The 16,763-nt window shown below is 42.3% G+C and overlaps 1 protein-coding gene across 3 annotated transcripts in view; it reads right to left on the bottom strand.

Annotated features, from left to right (window-relative positions):
- Positions 1-12,578: 12,578 nt before the first annotated feature.
- CATSPERB (cation channel sperm associated auxiliary subunit beta) overlaps positions 12,579-16,763 on the bottom strand; it is a 120,183-nt gene continuing 115,998 nt past the window's right edge. For all 3 annotated transcript variants that reach the window (XM_020875990.2, XM_020875992.2, XM_070477946.1), the window contains one exon: positions 12,579-14,116. In XM_020875990.2, the coding sequence (XP_020731649.2) occupies positions 13,928-14,116 (189 nt within the window). In that variant the 3' untranslated portion in view covers positions 12,579-13,927. The remainder of the gene's footprint in view (positions 14,117-16,763) is intronic.

Here is a 16,763-nt window from a genome sequence, read left to right as displayed (position 1 = left end):
TCATTTTATAGACGATTGGCTAGAGACCCAGAAAGTGATTGCTCAAAACATACCTAGTTCTTGGCAGAGAACTAGATTAGCACCAATGCGTAAAGAGATAAAATTCTTTTCATTAGGTTAACAAAAAACTTCTGCATGAGTGTTTGAGCTCCTGTTAACTTTCTAACTCTGTTTCTTTGGTAACCTGATCAATAAGGTGTGTTGACTGTATTACCAGGCAGTACTGCTTGTGGTAAAAATGATTCCTGATTGGGAAGCTGTGAGAACTATAAATACTTGATCTCCCTTGGGCTTCCCTGAGTGTGCTGACTCTAGTCACCTGGAAGACATGCCTATAAAGTTGTCACAAGCGATTTGACCCCTCTAGGAAGTGGGGCTTCTAACGTAGGGCAGATCCCCTCCCTATGATGTGAGTCTCCTGTCCTTGAACTAAGTCCTCTCCTGGGGGTGGAAGAGAACACGCCTGCAGGGCTGTATGGACGGCTACCAGAAGCCCCTCTGAGGAGCCATGCCTGACGCTGTTGCCTGGCAAGAGGGGGGTCCTGTCCTATATCCTCTCACCAGGCTAGGGGGTCTTGTGACTCTGAACGTTGAGAATCCATACCTTAGATAAACCTAAGAAGACCGCCCCGAGGGCATCACGGAACACCCATCTCTAGACATTTAGTCCAATATTCTTCCCACGACATCCACGGTTAAATAAGTCCTTAAAGCTGTAAATGGATTTTTGACATATTCAAATTCCTCCATCGCAGAAATAGGAGTAGGACACTACTGCTTTCAAATTCCACACACAAACCAGAGACGTTGATGTGAATGATGGAAAAAGCACATGCTTCTGAGCAGGTGTGACGTGAGTTCAAATTTCCACTCTGCCATTTACTGTGTAAGCAAGATACTCAACTATTCTGAGCCTCAGTTTTCCCATTGGTAATATGAAAAGTCTACTTACCTTAAAGGGTTGTTTTAAGCAACAGCATGTATGTAAGTGAAGTGAAGTCACTCAGTCGTGACCAACTCTTTGCAACCCCATGGACTGTAGCCTACCAGGTTCCTCTGTCCATGGGGTTTTCCAGGCGAGAATACTGGAGTGGGTTGCCATTTCCTTCTCCAGGGGATCTTCCCGACCCAGGGATTGAACCCGGACCTCCCACATTGCAGGCAGATGCTTTACCATCTGAGCCACCAGGGAAGTACCTAGAATACAGTTACTGTTGTTGTTCAGTTGCTCAGTCGTGTCTGACTCTTTGTGACCCATGGACTGGAGCATGCCAGGCTTCCCTGTCCTTCACATCTCCCAGAACTTGCTCAAACTTATGTCCATCGAGTCAGTGATGCCATCCCACCATCTCATCCTCTGTTGTCTCCTTCTCCTCCTGCCTTCAATCTTTCCCAGCTTCAGGGTCGTTTCTAATGAGTTGGCTCTTCACATCAGGTGGCCAAAGTATTGGAGCTTCAGCATCTGTCCTTCCAGTGAATTCTCAGGATTGATTCCTTATAAGATTGACTGGTTTGATCTCCTTGCAGTCCAAGAATACAGTAGGCATTCATTAAATTTTGTATTTCATGATTATTATGTTTTTCCTCCTACTCAGAAATCAATCCAAGTTTGCCAGAGCACGTAGCTTCCTCTTCAAATACCAACAGTGAAAGATTCTGGGTCAGTAAGCAAAGAAGTTCTCTAGGAGGACCGCAGATGCAGATCTTGGGGCTGTTGAACAACGCCCTGCCCCTCCCCAATCAGGGGCCAACTGAGTAAATCTCCAAACTCTTTAGCATACAATGACTCAGTCTAAGAAGTGCTGCCATTTACAGAGTTCCCTGAGGAAGTTTTCTTTCACAAACCCTTCCCTGCTGGTCTGCCCCATATCCCTGCTTACAACTCAGCCCCTGTTGACCTTTGGCCAGACTGACTTCACCTTCAACATTTAAATAAGGCTTCTACCGATCAGAGGCAGATTTAGTTTTTTCAGTATAGGTCAGATACACTTTGACCAAGTTCACTGACGACATGATCAGCTATTTTTATGTGTTCTCACTTAGTCATGTCTGACTCTGCAACCCCATGACCTATAGCCCACCAGGCTCCTCTGTCCATGGGATTTTCCAGGCAACAATACTGGAGTGGGTTGCCATTTCCTTATCTAGGGCTATTTTTTATAGGTTTATAAAAATATTTTTAAAGGAAAAAAGTTATAGTTTATTTGAATTATGTCTCCCCCAAAGTCGGCTCAGTAAATGGTACCCAGATGCTGGAGACAGACTCAGTTACTTGTATGATAAGATTTGTGCTCCTAATAATGGCAAATCTACATTTACATTATAAAATTTAACACAGGTTGATCTGTTATATTTTCAAAAGCTGTTCATAAGCTATTGTGAAATTTCTTTGTTTAGGGAAAAAAAACCTCCAAATCATAAAGAAGATAATATAGACTCTGGTAGAGAATAGCTAAGACAAATTCTTTAAAAAGAAAAGTTAAATCTCTACAAAATGTATAAAGCATGGGTGTGAGAAATGTGAGTCTTTGTTTATTTTGGACACTATCCTGAAAATAATAGACAGTAAGTGAAAAGAGCACATTCTATTGAGTATAAACACTAAAAATGCTGGGCTTCCCCAGTGACTCAGCAAAGAGTCGGACACGACTGAGCGACTGAACTGAACTGAACTGAGTGGCTCATCAGTCAAGAATCTGCCTGCAATGCAGGAGCCTCAGGAGCCTCAGGTTCAGTCCATAGGTGGGGAAGATCCCCTGGAGGAGGGCATGGCAACCCACTCCAGTATTCTTGCCTGGAGAATCCCATGGACAAAGGACCTGGTGGGCTACAGTCCATAGGGTCAGAAAGAGTTGGACATGACTGAAGTGACCTAGTACGCATGCATTAAAAATATTATAATGACAATGCATAATATATCCGACATCTGTAACTCACCATGTTACTGGAGGTAAGAAAATACTTGACTGTTTTTCTTTTATAGTTTTAACATCAGAGGAACAGGAAAAGTGTAACTTATTCTCTCCTAAATAATATAAAGCACATGTTTTTGGTTATGCATTTTTTAATAACAAACAAATGGAAAAATTATACAACTCAAACAGAAGAATCATAATGTACTTTCATATTGCAACCCATCTTGCCCAACATATTATTTAAATCCATTAAATCTTGGTTGTTGTTTAGTTGCTAGTGGTATCTAACTCTTTTGTGACCCCATGGACTGTAGCCTGCCAGGCTTCTCTGTCCAGGGGATTTCCCAGGCAAGAATGCTGGAGTGGGTTGCCGTTTCCTTCTCCTGGGGATCTTCCCAACCCAGGGATTGAACCCACCTCTCCTGCATTGGCAGGCGGATTCTTTACCACTGAGCCCAATTAAATGTTTAAAAACTGTTAATTCATACACAAAATATAGATTTTCACTGAGCACAGCAGATCTGTAATTCACCAGGGAACCAGCTCATCTTTCACTTCTCCCATTTTCTTATTCTCCCAGACACAAAATCTTGATGTTACCTCAGACTTCTTTCTTCTCCCCAGTTTTTCTTTTCTCCTGCATTTAATCAATTTTCATATGAATGTCGTAGTTTTTGATTCGTCCTTTCCTTGCGATTCTACTGTCACCACCGCAAGTTGGGGCCTCACTACTTCAGTAGTGGATTGCTACAATAGCATCCTAACAACTATTTTTCATAGTTTGTCTTTTCTTTTTTAAATATTTATTTGTTTTATTTGTTTATCATCTGTGCCAGGTCTTAGTTGTGGCATGTTGGATCTAATTCCCTGACCAGGGATTGACCTGGACCTCCTGTATTGGGAGTGCAGAGTCTTAGCCACTGCACCACCGGGGAAGTCCCTGCTCTTGCCTGTTCAAATTGTCCTCTTCTCACTAGTCAAGTTGGTATCTCATATATTACTTTCATCATGCTTTAAGAACTTACCTACCTACTACTAACTTCTCAGATTCATGTATCCAAGGACCTAATTATGTCTTATTTATCCAACATTAGACTCCTCCTGCTTGGCATCCTCCTTCCAGAAAACACGTTTGAAGTCTTATTTAACTGACACCAAAGGGATAAGCATTTAACCAACACCAAAGGGCTTCCCTGGTGGCTCAGATGGTAAAGAATTTTACTGCAGTGCAGGAGATGGCAGGTTCGATTCTTCGGTCAGGAAGATCCCCTGGAGGAGGAAGTGGCAACCCATTCCAGTACTCTTGCCTGGAAAATTCCATGGATGGAAGAGCCTTGTAGGCTGCGGTCCATGGGGTCGCTAAGAGTCGAACATGACTGAACGAGTTCACTTTCACTTTTTACTTTCATGCACTGGAGAAGGAAATGGCAATCCACTCCAGTGTTCTTGCCTGGAGAATCCCAGGGACAGGGGAGCCTGGTGGGCTGCCGTCTATGGGGTCGCACAGAGTCGGACATGACTGAAGTGACTTAGCAGCATACAAGTAACCCAACATGAAATCAGATTTCCAGGTGCCCATGGAGAACGGTAGCCACGGAGGTATTGGCTCAGGTCTCTGCTGCAGAGAGCCTGCAACTGAGGCTGGGGTCGGCAGACAGCCTCCAGCTGGCCCACCTTGTTTCCCTGCAGTGTTCCCTGGGGGCAATGCCCTCCCTTGGCTGCTCTCAACCAAAGGAGGCCTGCGCCAGGAGGGACTTAGAACTGGCCATTTCTGCTTGACATGAAACTCTTCTAAAAGCAATCATGTTCCTAGGTTCACCCCTGGCTGAGACTTTTTTTAGTATGGCAAGCAGCCTGAGGCTCCTCTCCCCCAACCCTCCCCCTTCCTCTCTCCTTCCACTGCAGGCTCTGGGGCTCCTGTTCCCTCCCTTCTTCATTCATTCTCTCAGGCATATCAGATTCCATCTTGGAAGCTACAAGGACCCTGAAACTAGCTCTTAGATTTATAAGAAAACCTATATATTCCTGCAGTTTGTTACTTGGGTCGTGGAACTTCAGGGAAGTTATGAGGTCTAGATTCCTCCAGTTGTAGGGGGATTGTGTGATCCAAGACCAACTCACTGAACAGAACTTCTACACTGACAATCATTTCTATGTTACCAACCTTTGTTTTTTCTGACATTCTTCCTAAACTTACTACCACAAAATGGGTTACATCTTCTTACAGTGGTCTATGGATCAAACATTTTCCTTTACAGGAATCTTTTTTAAGTTCAAATGGTCCCTCCTACCTGGCTGTCCCCCCTCCCCCCCCACACACATTGGAAATGTTTACTATTACTTAGAATCTTTAACTTGGTATTTTTTATTTCGGTTTTCAATTTTTAACATCTAATTCTCTTTCCCTGATTAATTCTGCTAGAGATAAACACATTTGAAGTATTTTTTTTAAATTCATTCAACAGATACTTAGTAATGACTACGTATAGGAAATAATTTGCTGAAAGAAAAGACAAGATGGAAAAGAAATATAAAAAATTCTTGATAAAGAGAGAATTATTTTAAGCTCCTGTTTCAGAAGAATACTTTACCAAGAATGAGACTGTGATAATTCCATCACTATTAACAAAATTGATTTTTTTTAAGATTGCTGTTAATTTGCAATAATTCATTTTAGATAGATCAATTTGTTATCAGAGGATTAATTTTTTCTTCTAAGTCCCAAAGGAAAACTACATGTTCTTAAAAATATGATTAAAACAGAAAAAAATTGACCAGAATGATTATCAATTTTATCACAACCGGAATCTCTGAGATTTATGAATGATATGATGGCAAATCAGAAAGTGATCTCTTTTTTTAAAATTTGACCCTAAGAAATGTTCACAAGATATAACCAATTTATTCAGAGACAGGCTCTAACATGACAGATTCTCCTGTAAACTGATCTAGGTTGGGGACCAAAGCAGAGTTAGGACGAACAGCAGTCTCATCCAAAACCATTTTTCCAGGAGGATCACTTTATATTAGGTATGCTTATACGTGCACACACACAGACACACAGATATACACACACAAAACACAGAAGACTAAGAAAAGTTATCAAAATTTTAAGTGGTATGATTTTTAACTTTTCTTCCTTATACTTTCGTTTTCTAAATTTCCCCATTACTACTCTTAAAAAAAATCAAAGACAGATGAAAAAGAAACACTCCCTTATAATTATATATGTATCATAATGATCCTCAAAACCTCTTCTTCTGAGTCCTTTTCTTGTATTCATCTGCTTATTCATTTTCATCAAATATTTATTGAGTGCCTACTCAATAAATTGTGGGATGTGCCTGTTGTGCCTGTGGGATGTTACATATTGTGCTACTTCATCTGAACGTTTCTCATAGAAAGGTGCTCTCATATCATATTTATGTTCTCCTGTTCATCCCCAAATTGGATATAAAATTTTTTTATTCCTCATACACTTATTGAACATCAACCATGTGTTAGTCACTACACTGGACAGGCATTAAAAGGAAATGTGATAGAAAATTAGCACCACACCTGGTGAAGAGGAGAGACAAGTATGTAAAGAGCAGAACCAGGCTAAGAGGTGTGATAATGTAGAACTGCGCCCAATGTTACGCTACCCGAAGGAAAGAAAAACTCATTATCAAAGAAAGCTGGGAGAGAATTTCTCTGTAGGGCAGACATGTCAACTGGACCTTGAATGATGGGTCAAATGATCGTGGGTGAGAGAGAAGGAGACTGGCAGAGAAGGAGGACGCTGGCAGAGAGGTGGAGGCTGACCGGGAGGCTCTGTGGGGCAAGCTGGGGGCAGCAGGGAGGGCCCCAACTCCAAAGCAGGCAGAGATTCTAATGACATTGGCCAGCGTATCAGCAAAGACAAGGAGGGGGTCAGTGGGCTTGGAGCATACATCCTTGTTTGGATGTGGAAGGACTGTTTGCTGACCTTTCCAGTCTGGTCCAGTCACTCACCAATCCCAGCTCTTTCCCCTTCCCTTCCATCTGAACTGCACTGTGCTTTGCCCAGAGGCCTCAGCCACTGACACTCAGTCACTGATACCACACTCAGCCCTCATCTCTGCTCTCCACAGGCTGCATCAGGTTTTTGTTCTTCACCAGTTAGAGGGATTGCCAAGTCAAATGATGGTTTTTCCTTTTCTGGAAATGGTGCCAGTGAACAGAAGGGTGAGGTCTGCGTTGCTTGACCCTGTCCCTGGCTGTACCCCGTTGATCTAGGAATAACCATCTGCTCTAGACTCTTTCAGCCAATCAGGTTGCTGCTGAGGACTTTTACCCTGGACCGGGAGCCCCACGATGGAGATGCTAGCTGTGTGTGTGCAGGGAGTTCAGTCACCTGATGGCCAAGTGAGAGGTTGGTCAGCAGCTCCTGACACTGTAGCCTGAGCTACTTGGGTTGGTCATGGACTGCCTAGCTGTGACATGAGATGGGGATGGGCAGGAAGAAGGGGTAGATAATAGTTGAACACTGAAAGAAGAATATGGTAATTTAGAATGGTTGCTTCTGGTGCTGAGAGACTCAAATCCCAGTATTACTGACCTAGCAAAAAAGCCTTCCTCGGAACTGTCTTGTGACCATTCTGAATGAAGCTCTTATGGCTGTAGCCCAAGGCTGAGATGATGAAAACCCAGTTTAGAACTGATTTTGAGGATTTCTGAAGTATACTTCCAGTTGAATTCACAACCCAGGTAGATATTGTTAATGAATATCAAAGTGGTAGATTATATTTCCAAGTGTGCACTTCAGTTGTATCCGACTCTTTGTGACCCTATGGACTGTAGCCTGCCAGTCTCCTCTGTGCATGGAATTCTCCATGCAAGAATACTGGAGTGGATTTGCCATGCCCTCATCCAGGGAGCAGATCTTCCCGACCCAGGGATTGAATCCTTGTCTCCAGCATCTCCTGCATTGGCAGGTGGGTTCTTTCCCACAAGTGCCACCTGGGGAGCCCTTTATACTTCCACAAATGACTGAAATAATCCCTCCTTATCCACCGGCTCTTCTGCCATGTCACCTTGCCACTCAGAAGAGGTGGAGTCTGTTTCTCCTGCCTTTGAACCTGGGCTGGCACTGGGACCACCCTGACCAGTGAAATGAAGCAGAAGTGATACTCTGAGATTTTGAAGTCTCAAGTGTTAAAGAAAATCTGGCAGCTCCCCCTTTAGTGTTCTGGGGGAAGCCAACTGCCATGTAAGAAGTCCAATTACTATGACACTACAAGTCTGTGAATAAGCCACAGCTATTAATAGCTTCATGAAGAGGCCACATGGAGAGACAGATGCCTCTTGGCCAGAACCCAGCTGCTGCAGTCAACACAGCTGAGGAGCCAGATGTGTGAGTTAGGAAGCCATCTTGGGCACCCCAGCTCTGGCACACAAGCCTAAACTTGTTCCTTTGGAGGATGGTGCTTTCTGACAAGTCTACTGCATTTGGTGGCCTTCAGTGAACCTCATCTCTCAATAGTTATGATTGTGCATAGTCCTCCTTCCTTAAATCTGGGCTAGGCTGGTGATTGGCTCTAGCCAATAGAATGCAGATGGTGTTATGCTAGTACTAGGCCCAAGTGTGGCAGCTTCCTCATTTGCATTTTTAGGAGACCTGAGCTGCCATGTAAGAGGTCCAACTAACCTGGTAAAGAAGCCACAGAGAAGGGCCAGGTAGAAACGAAATAGGTCCAGAGACTACTATATGGAGTGAGAAAGAAGCTCAGACATCAGGTGCCCAGCTGATCCGAGTCTCCAGCCAATCCTCCAGCTGGGGATATACAAGAGGGGTCATTGGTAAGACCAGCACAAACACCCAGCTGAGTCCAGCCCAGGCTACCATCTTGATAAATTAAATGGTGGTTGTTTTGTTGTTGTTGTTCAGAGACGCTCAGTTGTGTCTGACTCTTTGAGGTCCCATGGATGCAAAGATCACCTAAATTTTTACTTAGATCTAAATTCTTCCTTCAATGAAACTTATGCCACTTCCTGCTGTGCTTCCCTTGTAGACTAAATCTAAAAATCCCTCCTTTTCCCTACTCATTGTCAAATGGTGGATTCTGACTCAAACAGGAGAGTGTTAAGCACTATCAGAATAGAAAAGAGTTATACCATAGAACTGAAAATTATAGAGTATGCTCATTTTATTGTTAAAACTCAGAGGAAATGTTTATGGACCAGGAATTTTGAAATGGTTGACAAAAGATTGAAAAACATAATTTGTGATTATTTTTTATTTATTGTCATAGTGATACTGTATTTGTTATGGTAGCTAAGGCTGCTGGCTGGGGTTCTAAGGGATTGTATTGACTAATGTAAACTGGTCCCAATACCTGCACTATGTTAGGTGATGACAAAAGGCCAGAAAGAACCTGATACAGTAGAGAGAGAAGAATTCAAAGACTGATAACACCTGGAAATCTCTCTCCCTTTTTTCATCATTAAGAGCAGATTGATAAGGGAAGCATCTGAGTCTTTTAAAATGTGCTCCCTGACACACCCTGTACAATAGCTAATACTTCTAACAGCACTTTCTAGATGCCAGGCTCTGTTCTAAGCACTTTACATATATTAACTCCTTCAATTCCCAAGGAATCGAATGAGGCAAATAATGTCATTTTTATATTGGCAACAAAACTGAGACACAGAGAAGTTAAGTCACTTTCTCAAGATGACGCAGCTAGAAAGTGGCAAAGACAGCATTCCAATGTAGATGATCCTACTCTGGAGTCCAAGCTCTTAACTGCCATCTTGGTAGAACCTGATGAAGGCAGGTAGTGCTTCACTTAGATATGGATCCCTTATATTAATGGAAATGAGAGGTGCCATGCTCATTATAATGACAGCCAAGTGGGCACCGTGGCCATGGTACCTAGAGGGCCCTGGCACCTGACATGTTGCTTCCATGTCAAGCATGGGCCTTCCCCTGGTCATTTAGTGGCACAGTGTAACTCTTCTGCCACTGTGACTCTGTGCCCTGGTCTAGTGGGGAGCAAGGCGACCATCTCACTATGTAGCAGGACCCGAAAGGCATAAAGGAACAATTTCCTAAGATATCTTGGTAAGATTCAGCAATGAAATAGAAAATTGAAGTTAATAAGAATACACTTTAGCAAAGTTTAGATGAATTCAGTATTCTGGATCCCACAGCGATCTCCCATTCCAAAGTAAAGAACAGGCTAGAGAACCGCATGTTCCCTACCGCCAAGACAAACAATGCCTGGAAATGGGAGGCTGAACATGCCACATACCATTTAGAATTTCTGCTCTAATAATTTCGGTTCAAAAAAATGGACAGCGTCGAGTGGGATCTAGCCCAGTTCCAGCTGCAGTACAAATTGGTTACTCTTCTCTCATGACCCAGTAGACCCGTGAACAAATTTAAGCCTTGTTTGTACCAAGAACTGTGAAGGATCTGAGATATTATCCTACTTGCTAAGTAACGACGTAGTTCTGGTGATGCTGGTGAGAACAGAAGACACTGGGACAAAACAGAAAACTCATTACTTTCAACAACAGCAGCAGCCAGAGTATCAGCATCTTTGTACCGCACTTTGCACCTGAGCCCTAGGGTAAGACAGGCCAGGCTAGATGACATGTGCACACAGGATGAGTTGCATTACCCGACAGGAACCCTGAACTTACAGAACCTGAATCTTTTATCATGGGCAGTAAGTGTGCTGCCTTTTGCTCCAGAAAAAGATGAATTATCTTTATTATATAATAAGCATGTGTACCCATTTGCTCTGCATGTCTTATCCACTACCACATGTTCCTCCATTTCTGTCACTTTATGTACCAACATAGGAAATGAGGTAATAAAAAATGAGAATAGTAAGGCTCTGATGAATTTGGAATTTTTCCAATCAGAAAACCTGGAAAGAAGTTAATTTCCATGTACATTTAAGTGTTGTATTACAATCAAACACTTAAAATTTTAATTACCCATAGGGAGACACAACAATCTTTTTAGCACACTGGAAACTTAGACATTTTAATCCCTCACAATTTGCCTGTGGCCCTATCCTCATTCACATCACAAAAAGAAGTGAGGTAACCGGTGGATGTTTTGGGGATTCATAGCATTTTTTTTTTTTAAGTCTTTTTCGAAATTTTGTTTCTGTCTTACGTTTTGGTTTTTTGGCCATGAGGCATGTGGGATCTTAGTTTCCCAGCCAGTAACTGAAGCTGCACCCCCTTAACTTCTGGACCACCAGGGAAGCCCCCATTGCATGATTGCTACTCTGCCATCCAGAAACATGGATGGTCTTATGACATAAGGAAGTCTACCAAAAGTTCATGTATAGTGGTCCTGGGGACACTGTGGTTTCTCTGGCTGGATGAAATGTATGTTCTGTGTTAGAGATCCCCAGTATACAGGGATGCTTGTGATAGCTAGAACACAATAATCTGGGAAATAAGGGGTGGAGAGTGAATGTGGTTATTTTTAGATTTCACTTAATAAGCTACTGCTAACAGTTCTGCCTTTTGAGCTCTGTTAATCAAGTGGCCTATCTAACCAGTGTAAAAATACCAGTGAACACAACAGTGATCCCACTGATCCCACCAAGACTGCCGCGTAGCCATTTTTGTTTCCTGGTGCATTAGGAAAACAGGCACAATAGGGGATCATCAATCTTACTGAGAAAAAATAGAGATGCTCTAACACAGTGAAAAGTGAAAGTCTCTCAGTTGTGTCCAACTGTTTGTAACACCATGGACTGTAGGAATTCTCCAGGCCAGAATACTGGGGTGGGTAGCCTTTCCCTTCTCCAAGGGATCTTCCCAACCCAGGGATTGCACCCATATCTCCCACATTGCAGGCGGATTCTTTACCAGCTGAGCCACAAGGGAAGCCCACAACACAGTGAGGACCAATATTAATTGGGCGGCTTCCAGGCCACACACTTTTACTACCAAGGATACCCCAAGATAAAAATCCATAGAAAGTGAAAAAAAAAATCAATGGAAACTAACTTACAGAGTAATAGGTATCTGATTGCCAAAGCCTCAGATCCTTCAGGAATAAAGACATTTCATTGTTTTGGGCAAAGGATCCTAATCAAGTGAGGTACAGTCCAGAGGCAAGGCAGCATGTGGAATGTGTGGTGGAGAGATAAACCTAAGATAAACTAAGCCAGTTTTAGTATTAGTTACAGGGTCATAAAAAAGTCACTTTTTTTTTTGTCTTTTGCTAAAGTTCAATAATTATCACCATTTTCCTCCTTTTTGACAAGAAATTAAGAGAAATTGATAGCACCTAGAGATTCTGGACTCCAAGAACAGTGCCTCTATGACATTATCTCTGGAATCCCATCATCAGCTATGACTTTGGATGGACTGTTTTCAGGGAAGAGGTGAATAAATTTGTGGTCACATGAAGAATGAATTAGCTGAGCAGGGGTATCTTTGAACACACAGGAATACAGATGCACACATGGCATCCTACAGCTCAAACAGCCAAAGTGTAGACCATGAGATAGACTCTTAGGTTAAATAACTTTGCTGAGGTCACATAACTTGTAGGTGATGGAACTAGATAAAAAACCAGGCTATAAGATGTTAATATCAGGGGCAACTGAGTGTGGGTTATATGAGAACCCTCTGTACCACCGTAATAACTTTTCAGTAAATGTGAAAGTAGTTTAAAAAATTTATTAAAAGAAGAAACACAGGTTGTCAGACTCTGTAGTTTATACTTTTAACCTCTGTGCCATGTTTAATCTCTGGAGCCCTAGCCCAAGTGATGCTCTGAGGAGCTGACAAACTCCTGTCTCCTAGGTCCCCAGAGTGGGTCTCCTTCCTCTCCATGGACAAGCACTGCTTGTCCGGATTTTGCTTTGATTTTATGGCTTCCTGTAGTACCCTTCCAATAAACTCCCCTTTCATTGCAGTTAGACAGGATGGATTTCTATTACCTGCAACGGAACAGCAACAGCTAACACTTAAAAGTATTCACAAAGCCCGCACTGTTCTGATTATTTTGTATGTATTAATTCATTTGGCCTTCACAACAGTCCTATTAGGTAGGTATTAATATTATCCCCATTTTACAGGTGAAAACACTCAGGCACAAAGAAATTAAATGATTTTCTCAGGTCATACACCTAGGAAGTGGCAAACCTGTAATGTCTGGCTCCTGAGTCTGAGTGCTGGGTCTACCCTGCCCACTGTCCTCTCAGAAGAACTTTCAGGATATACAGGCACAGCCATGGTTTGCAGTTCCCAGAACTGGACTCTCCTGGGCTGGATGCCTAGCCTTGCCCCATGTTGTCAAGAGCAGTCTGTGGCTCCTTCTGGGCTTTTCCAGGAGGGTGTAACTCTCTGATCTCCAAAGGTACTGGCTGTCTTCTGATGACCTGGTAACGGGTGCTCTGAGAGCACAGACAGGTGCATCTTCTGGAATTCTACATGTTACATGTAGTTCTGTAAGCTAGTACCTCCCCCAGACTCAGCCCCATGATGGGGTCACATTTCCTCCTCTTTAGGTGTTACAATCTGATTTTGAAGTTGTCTCAAGAAAACCCAAATGGCTTCACCTGTAATTCTCATGAGGTTCTGAAAGCATACATGGACATGAGCCTCCTTTATCACCTATCTTTCCCTGGCAGGATTGGATTCTACTCATTCTAATCTGAAAAGGACAAGGCTCAGAATGGGCTCCAGTCAACAAAAACTAAAGAATAAATACAGAAAACCCGTCCCCCAAGAGATGGTTATCATTTTTCATTTTCTTAAGAATCTCAAGGAAAATCTTCTAAGTGTTAACATAAGAAATTTTCTATGTATCCAAAATAAGAGAATGGAATGGTAAACATGTTGACAAAGTGTAATTTGAGTAAAAAATGCTAATTCTATAGTATTTTATCTAATTTTTACATTAACATTTAAATACATTTTATTCTAGGAATTATCTAATGAAACTAGGAAATGTAGAGAAAATTATGATTATTATTTGTTCACTATTCAGATTTTCATCTATGAACCAGCTAATTGGCAGTGGTATTTGTGGGGTTCACATTGCTTCTTCTAATCAGTTTTTTGAATGTATCCCATGGGTGGATGTTACGTATCTGGAACATAAATGCTATAAAAATTAATCCCCCTAGCAGTACAGCTGCTGCAACAGCAATAAGGGTGTGTCCTGGAAATGGCAGAGGGGCTTCGTCAACATAAATCTGCAATAGAGAAAGCAAAGTCTTTAAGTTTTCTGAGCTCAACAATTCAAAACATTGAACTTGACATGATTCACACAATGGTGGAAACACTACTACTCATATAGCAATATTCTGTCCAGACTGATATAGATATTCAGCCTCCACAAACCTCAGAAACAGTCTCTTGGCAATCTGACAGGTAACAATGTGCACATGTTACATAGGGAATAAGAATTTGATTTATATCCTATATCTTATCTTTTGTCTTTTTTCTTCTTCTTAATCTTTTTTCCTATGCTCGGGCTTACTTGCTCTGTGGCATGTGGGATCTTCCCGGATCAGGGATCAAACCTGTGTCTCCGGCTTGGGCAGGCAGATTCTTTACTACTGAGCCACCAGGGAAGCCTTATCGTTTGTCTTTAATGGCAGAGGTGGTTAGACAGAACACTTACACAGTAGGAAAACATTCTGTGTTCAGTCACAGAGGAACAGGCAAAGTGCCACTGGAACATGGTGAAAGTGAAAATTGCTAAGTCATGTCTGACTCTTTGTGACCCCATGGACTATACAGTCCATGGAATTTTCCAGGCCAGAATACTGGAGTGGGTAGCCTTTCCCGTCTCCAGGGGATCTTCCCAACCCAGGGATCAAACTGGGGTCTCTTGCATTGCAGGCCGATTCTTTACCAACTGAGCTATCAGGGAACATGGAACATGGTGGGAAGTGCCTGACTGCTTGGAGTAACCAGAGAATGTGCTTCCCGATCTGAATCTTGGAGAATAAGAGGAGGAGGAGAAGGTACATCCGAGGTTGAGGAAATAAGCATGTGCTCTTCCAGACTACCATCTCTTCAGAAAATTCTCAATATGAGTGCCAACATTGGGAAATTTCTGTATATTCAAAATGTTTCCTCTGCCTGAGAGGATAATTAATAAAAACAAGTTCCTAGAGGGGAGACAGGATCACTGACAGAAGCAAGGATCTTTTCCTCTGAGACTAGAGGTAAGGATGGATGCCATGTATGCTACAGGTAGAAATGGGGGCATATGGAGAGTAAAATGGTTCAAGCTTATGCTTTCCCTGTGAACTAAGAAGCAAGACTATCTTTTGAGGTAGAATAAAGTAGAGATGAATAGAAATAGGATGTGGGAAAATGCCAGGACAAGATAAAGGATTAAAAAGCTGCTTTAGTGTATAGCTCAAGTTCAAGGTATCACCATCCTTCAGTGATATAAGGGTATATATATTTTTTAAGAAGCAGTCCTATAGATATTAATTTTTAAAATACTTTTTTCAGGTTCTTTCTGTTCTACTTTTGATATTGCTATTTGGAGTTTTATTACCTTACTTTGTATAAATAGCCTCCTTTCCATGTTGTCAATTCACGTTGACATAATAACATTGCCAGATTGATCTTTGTAAAACATTGGTCTGTCTATAAAAAAAACTTTTTTTTTTTTAAACAAAGAGAGACTGCTTTATTTTTGACCAGAAGAATCTTGACCATCTAGGTGAAGGTAAAAATCGCTCAGTCATGTCTGACTCTTTGGACTATACAGTCCATGAAATTTTCCAGGCCAGAATACTGGAGTGGGTAGCCTATCCCTTTCTCTAGGGGATCTTCCTAACCCAGGGATCAAACCCAGGTCTCCTGCATTACAGGTGGATTCTTTACCAGCTGAGCCACAGGGAAGCCCAAGAATACTGGAGTGGGTAGCCTATCCCTTCTTCAGTGGGTCTTCCCAACCCAAGAATTGAACTGGGGTCTCCTGCACTGCAGGTGGATTCTTTACCAACTGAGCTGTGAGAAAGCCTTGACTGTTTAGAAGTGGTACCAAAAATGAGGTATTGAAAGCAATAGAATTTAAAAGGTGGCTCTGGCAAGTGGTGTGGAAAGCAGTGAGAAACTGCTTCCAATATGAGAAGATAACTATCCTCGTGGTAATGGACCAGCTGGTTTAATCATGTCCTATTGTACTTGGAGGCTCAGACTGCACACCCAGTGCTTCAGGAATTATTGGGGATTGAAGGAAATGGCAACCCACTCCAGTACTCTTGCCTGGAAAATCCCATGGATGGAGGAGCCTGGTGGGCTACAGTCCATGGGGTCACGAAGAGTCAGACACGACTGAGCAACTTCACTTCACTTTTATAGAAAAATATGACCTATTGAATGTGATACACTACTTGTGGTTTTCGGTATGGTGCTCCAAGACAACAAAAGTGTTTCTTTTAAAGGTGGCCCATCAGAGGAGGTTGGATAATTAGCTTTGTAAGATCTAAAGATCTAATCTGTTTGTGGTCTGTGAGGGAGACAATTGTGTGCTGCATGTAATTGCAAAAATGAATCTTTTTCTCTAAAGAAAATGCTAAAGTTCAGAAGACCAGAGGAAATAATCCATTGTAATCATAATCTTTTTTTCCTTCTTCTAGCTCTCTGTTCTGCTTCCTCAGTGTCGGATAATTCCCTCCAAAGTCCCAGGAGTCCTATGGCTTGACAGTAGCTCCTGAGGCTGCAAGCTTCCTTGTTCAATGCCATTAAGAAAGAGCAAGTTCAGGTTGGATGCATGAGACAAGTGCTCAGGGCTGGTGCACTGGGAAGACCCAGAGGGATGAGATGGGGAGGGAGGCGGGAGGGGGGATTGGGATGGGGAACACATGTAAATCC

This window comes from Odocoileus virginianus, chromosome 16 (genome assembly GCF_023699985.2).
Source record: "Odocoileus virginianus isolate 20LAN1187 ecotype Illinois chromosome 16, Ovbor_1.2, whole genome shotgun sequence".
Lineage (NCBI taxonomy): Eukaryota > Metazoa > Chordata > Mammalia > Artiodactyla > Cervidae > Odocoileus > Odocoileus virginianus.
This window is presented reverse-complemented; position numbering and strand designations above follow the sequence as displayed.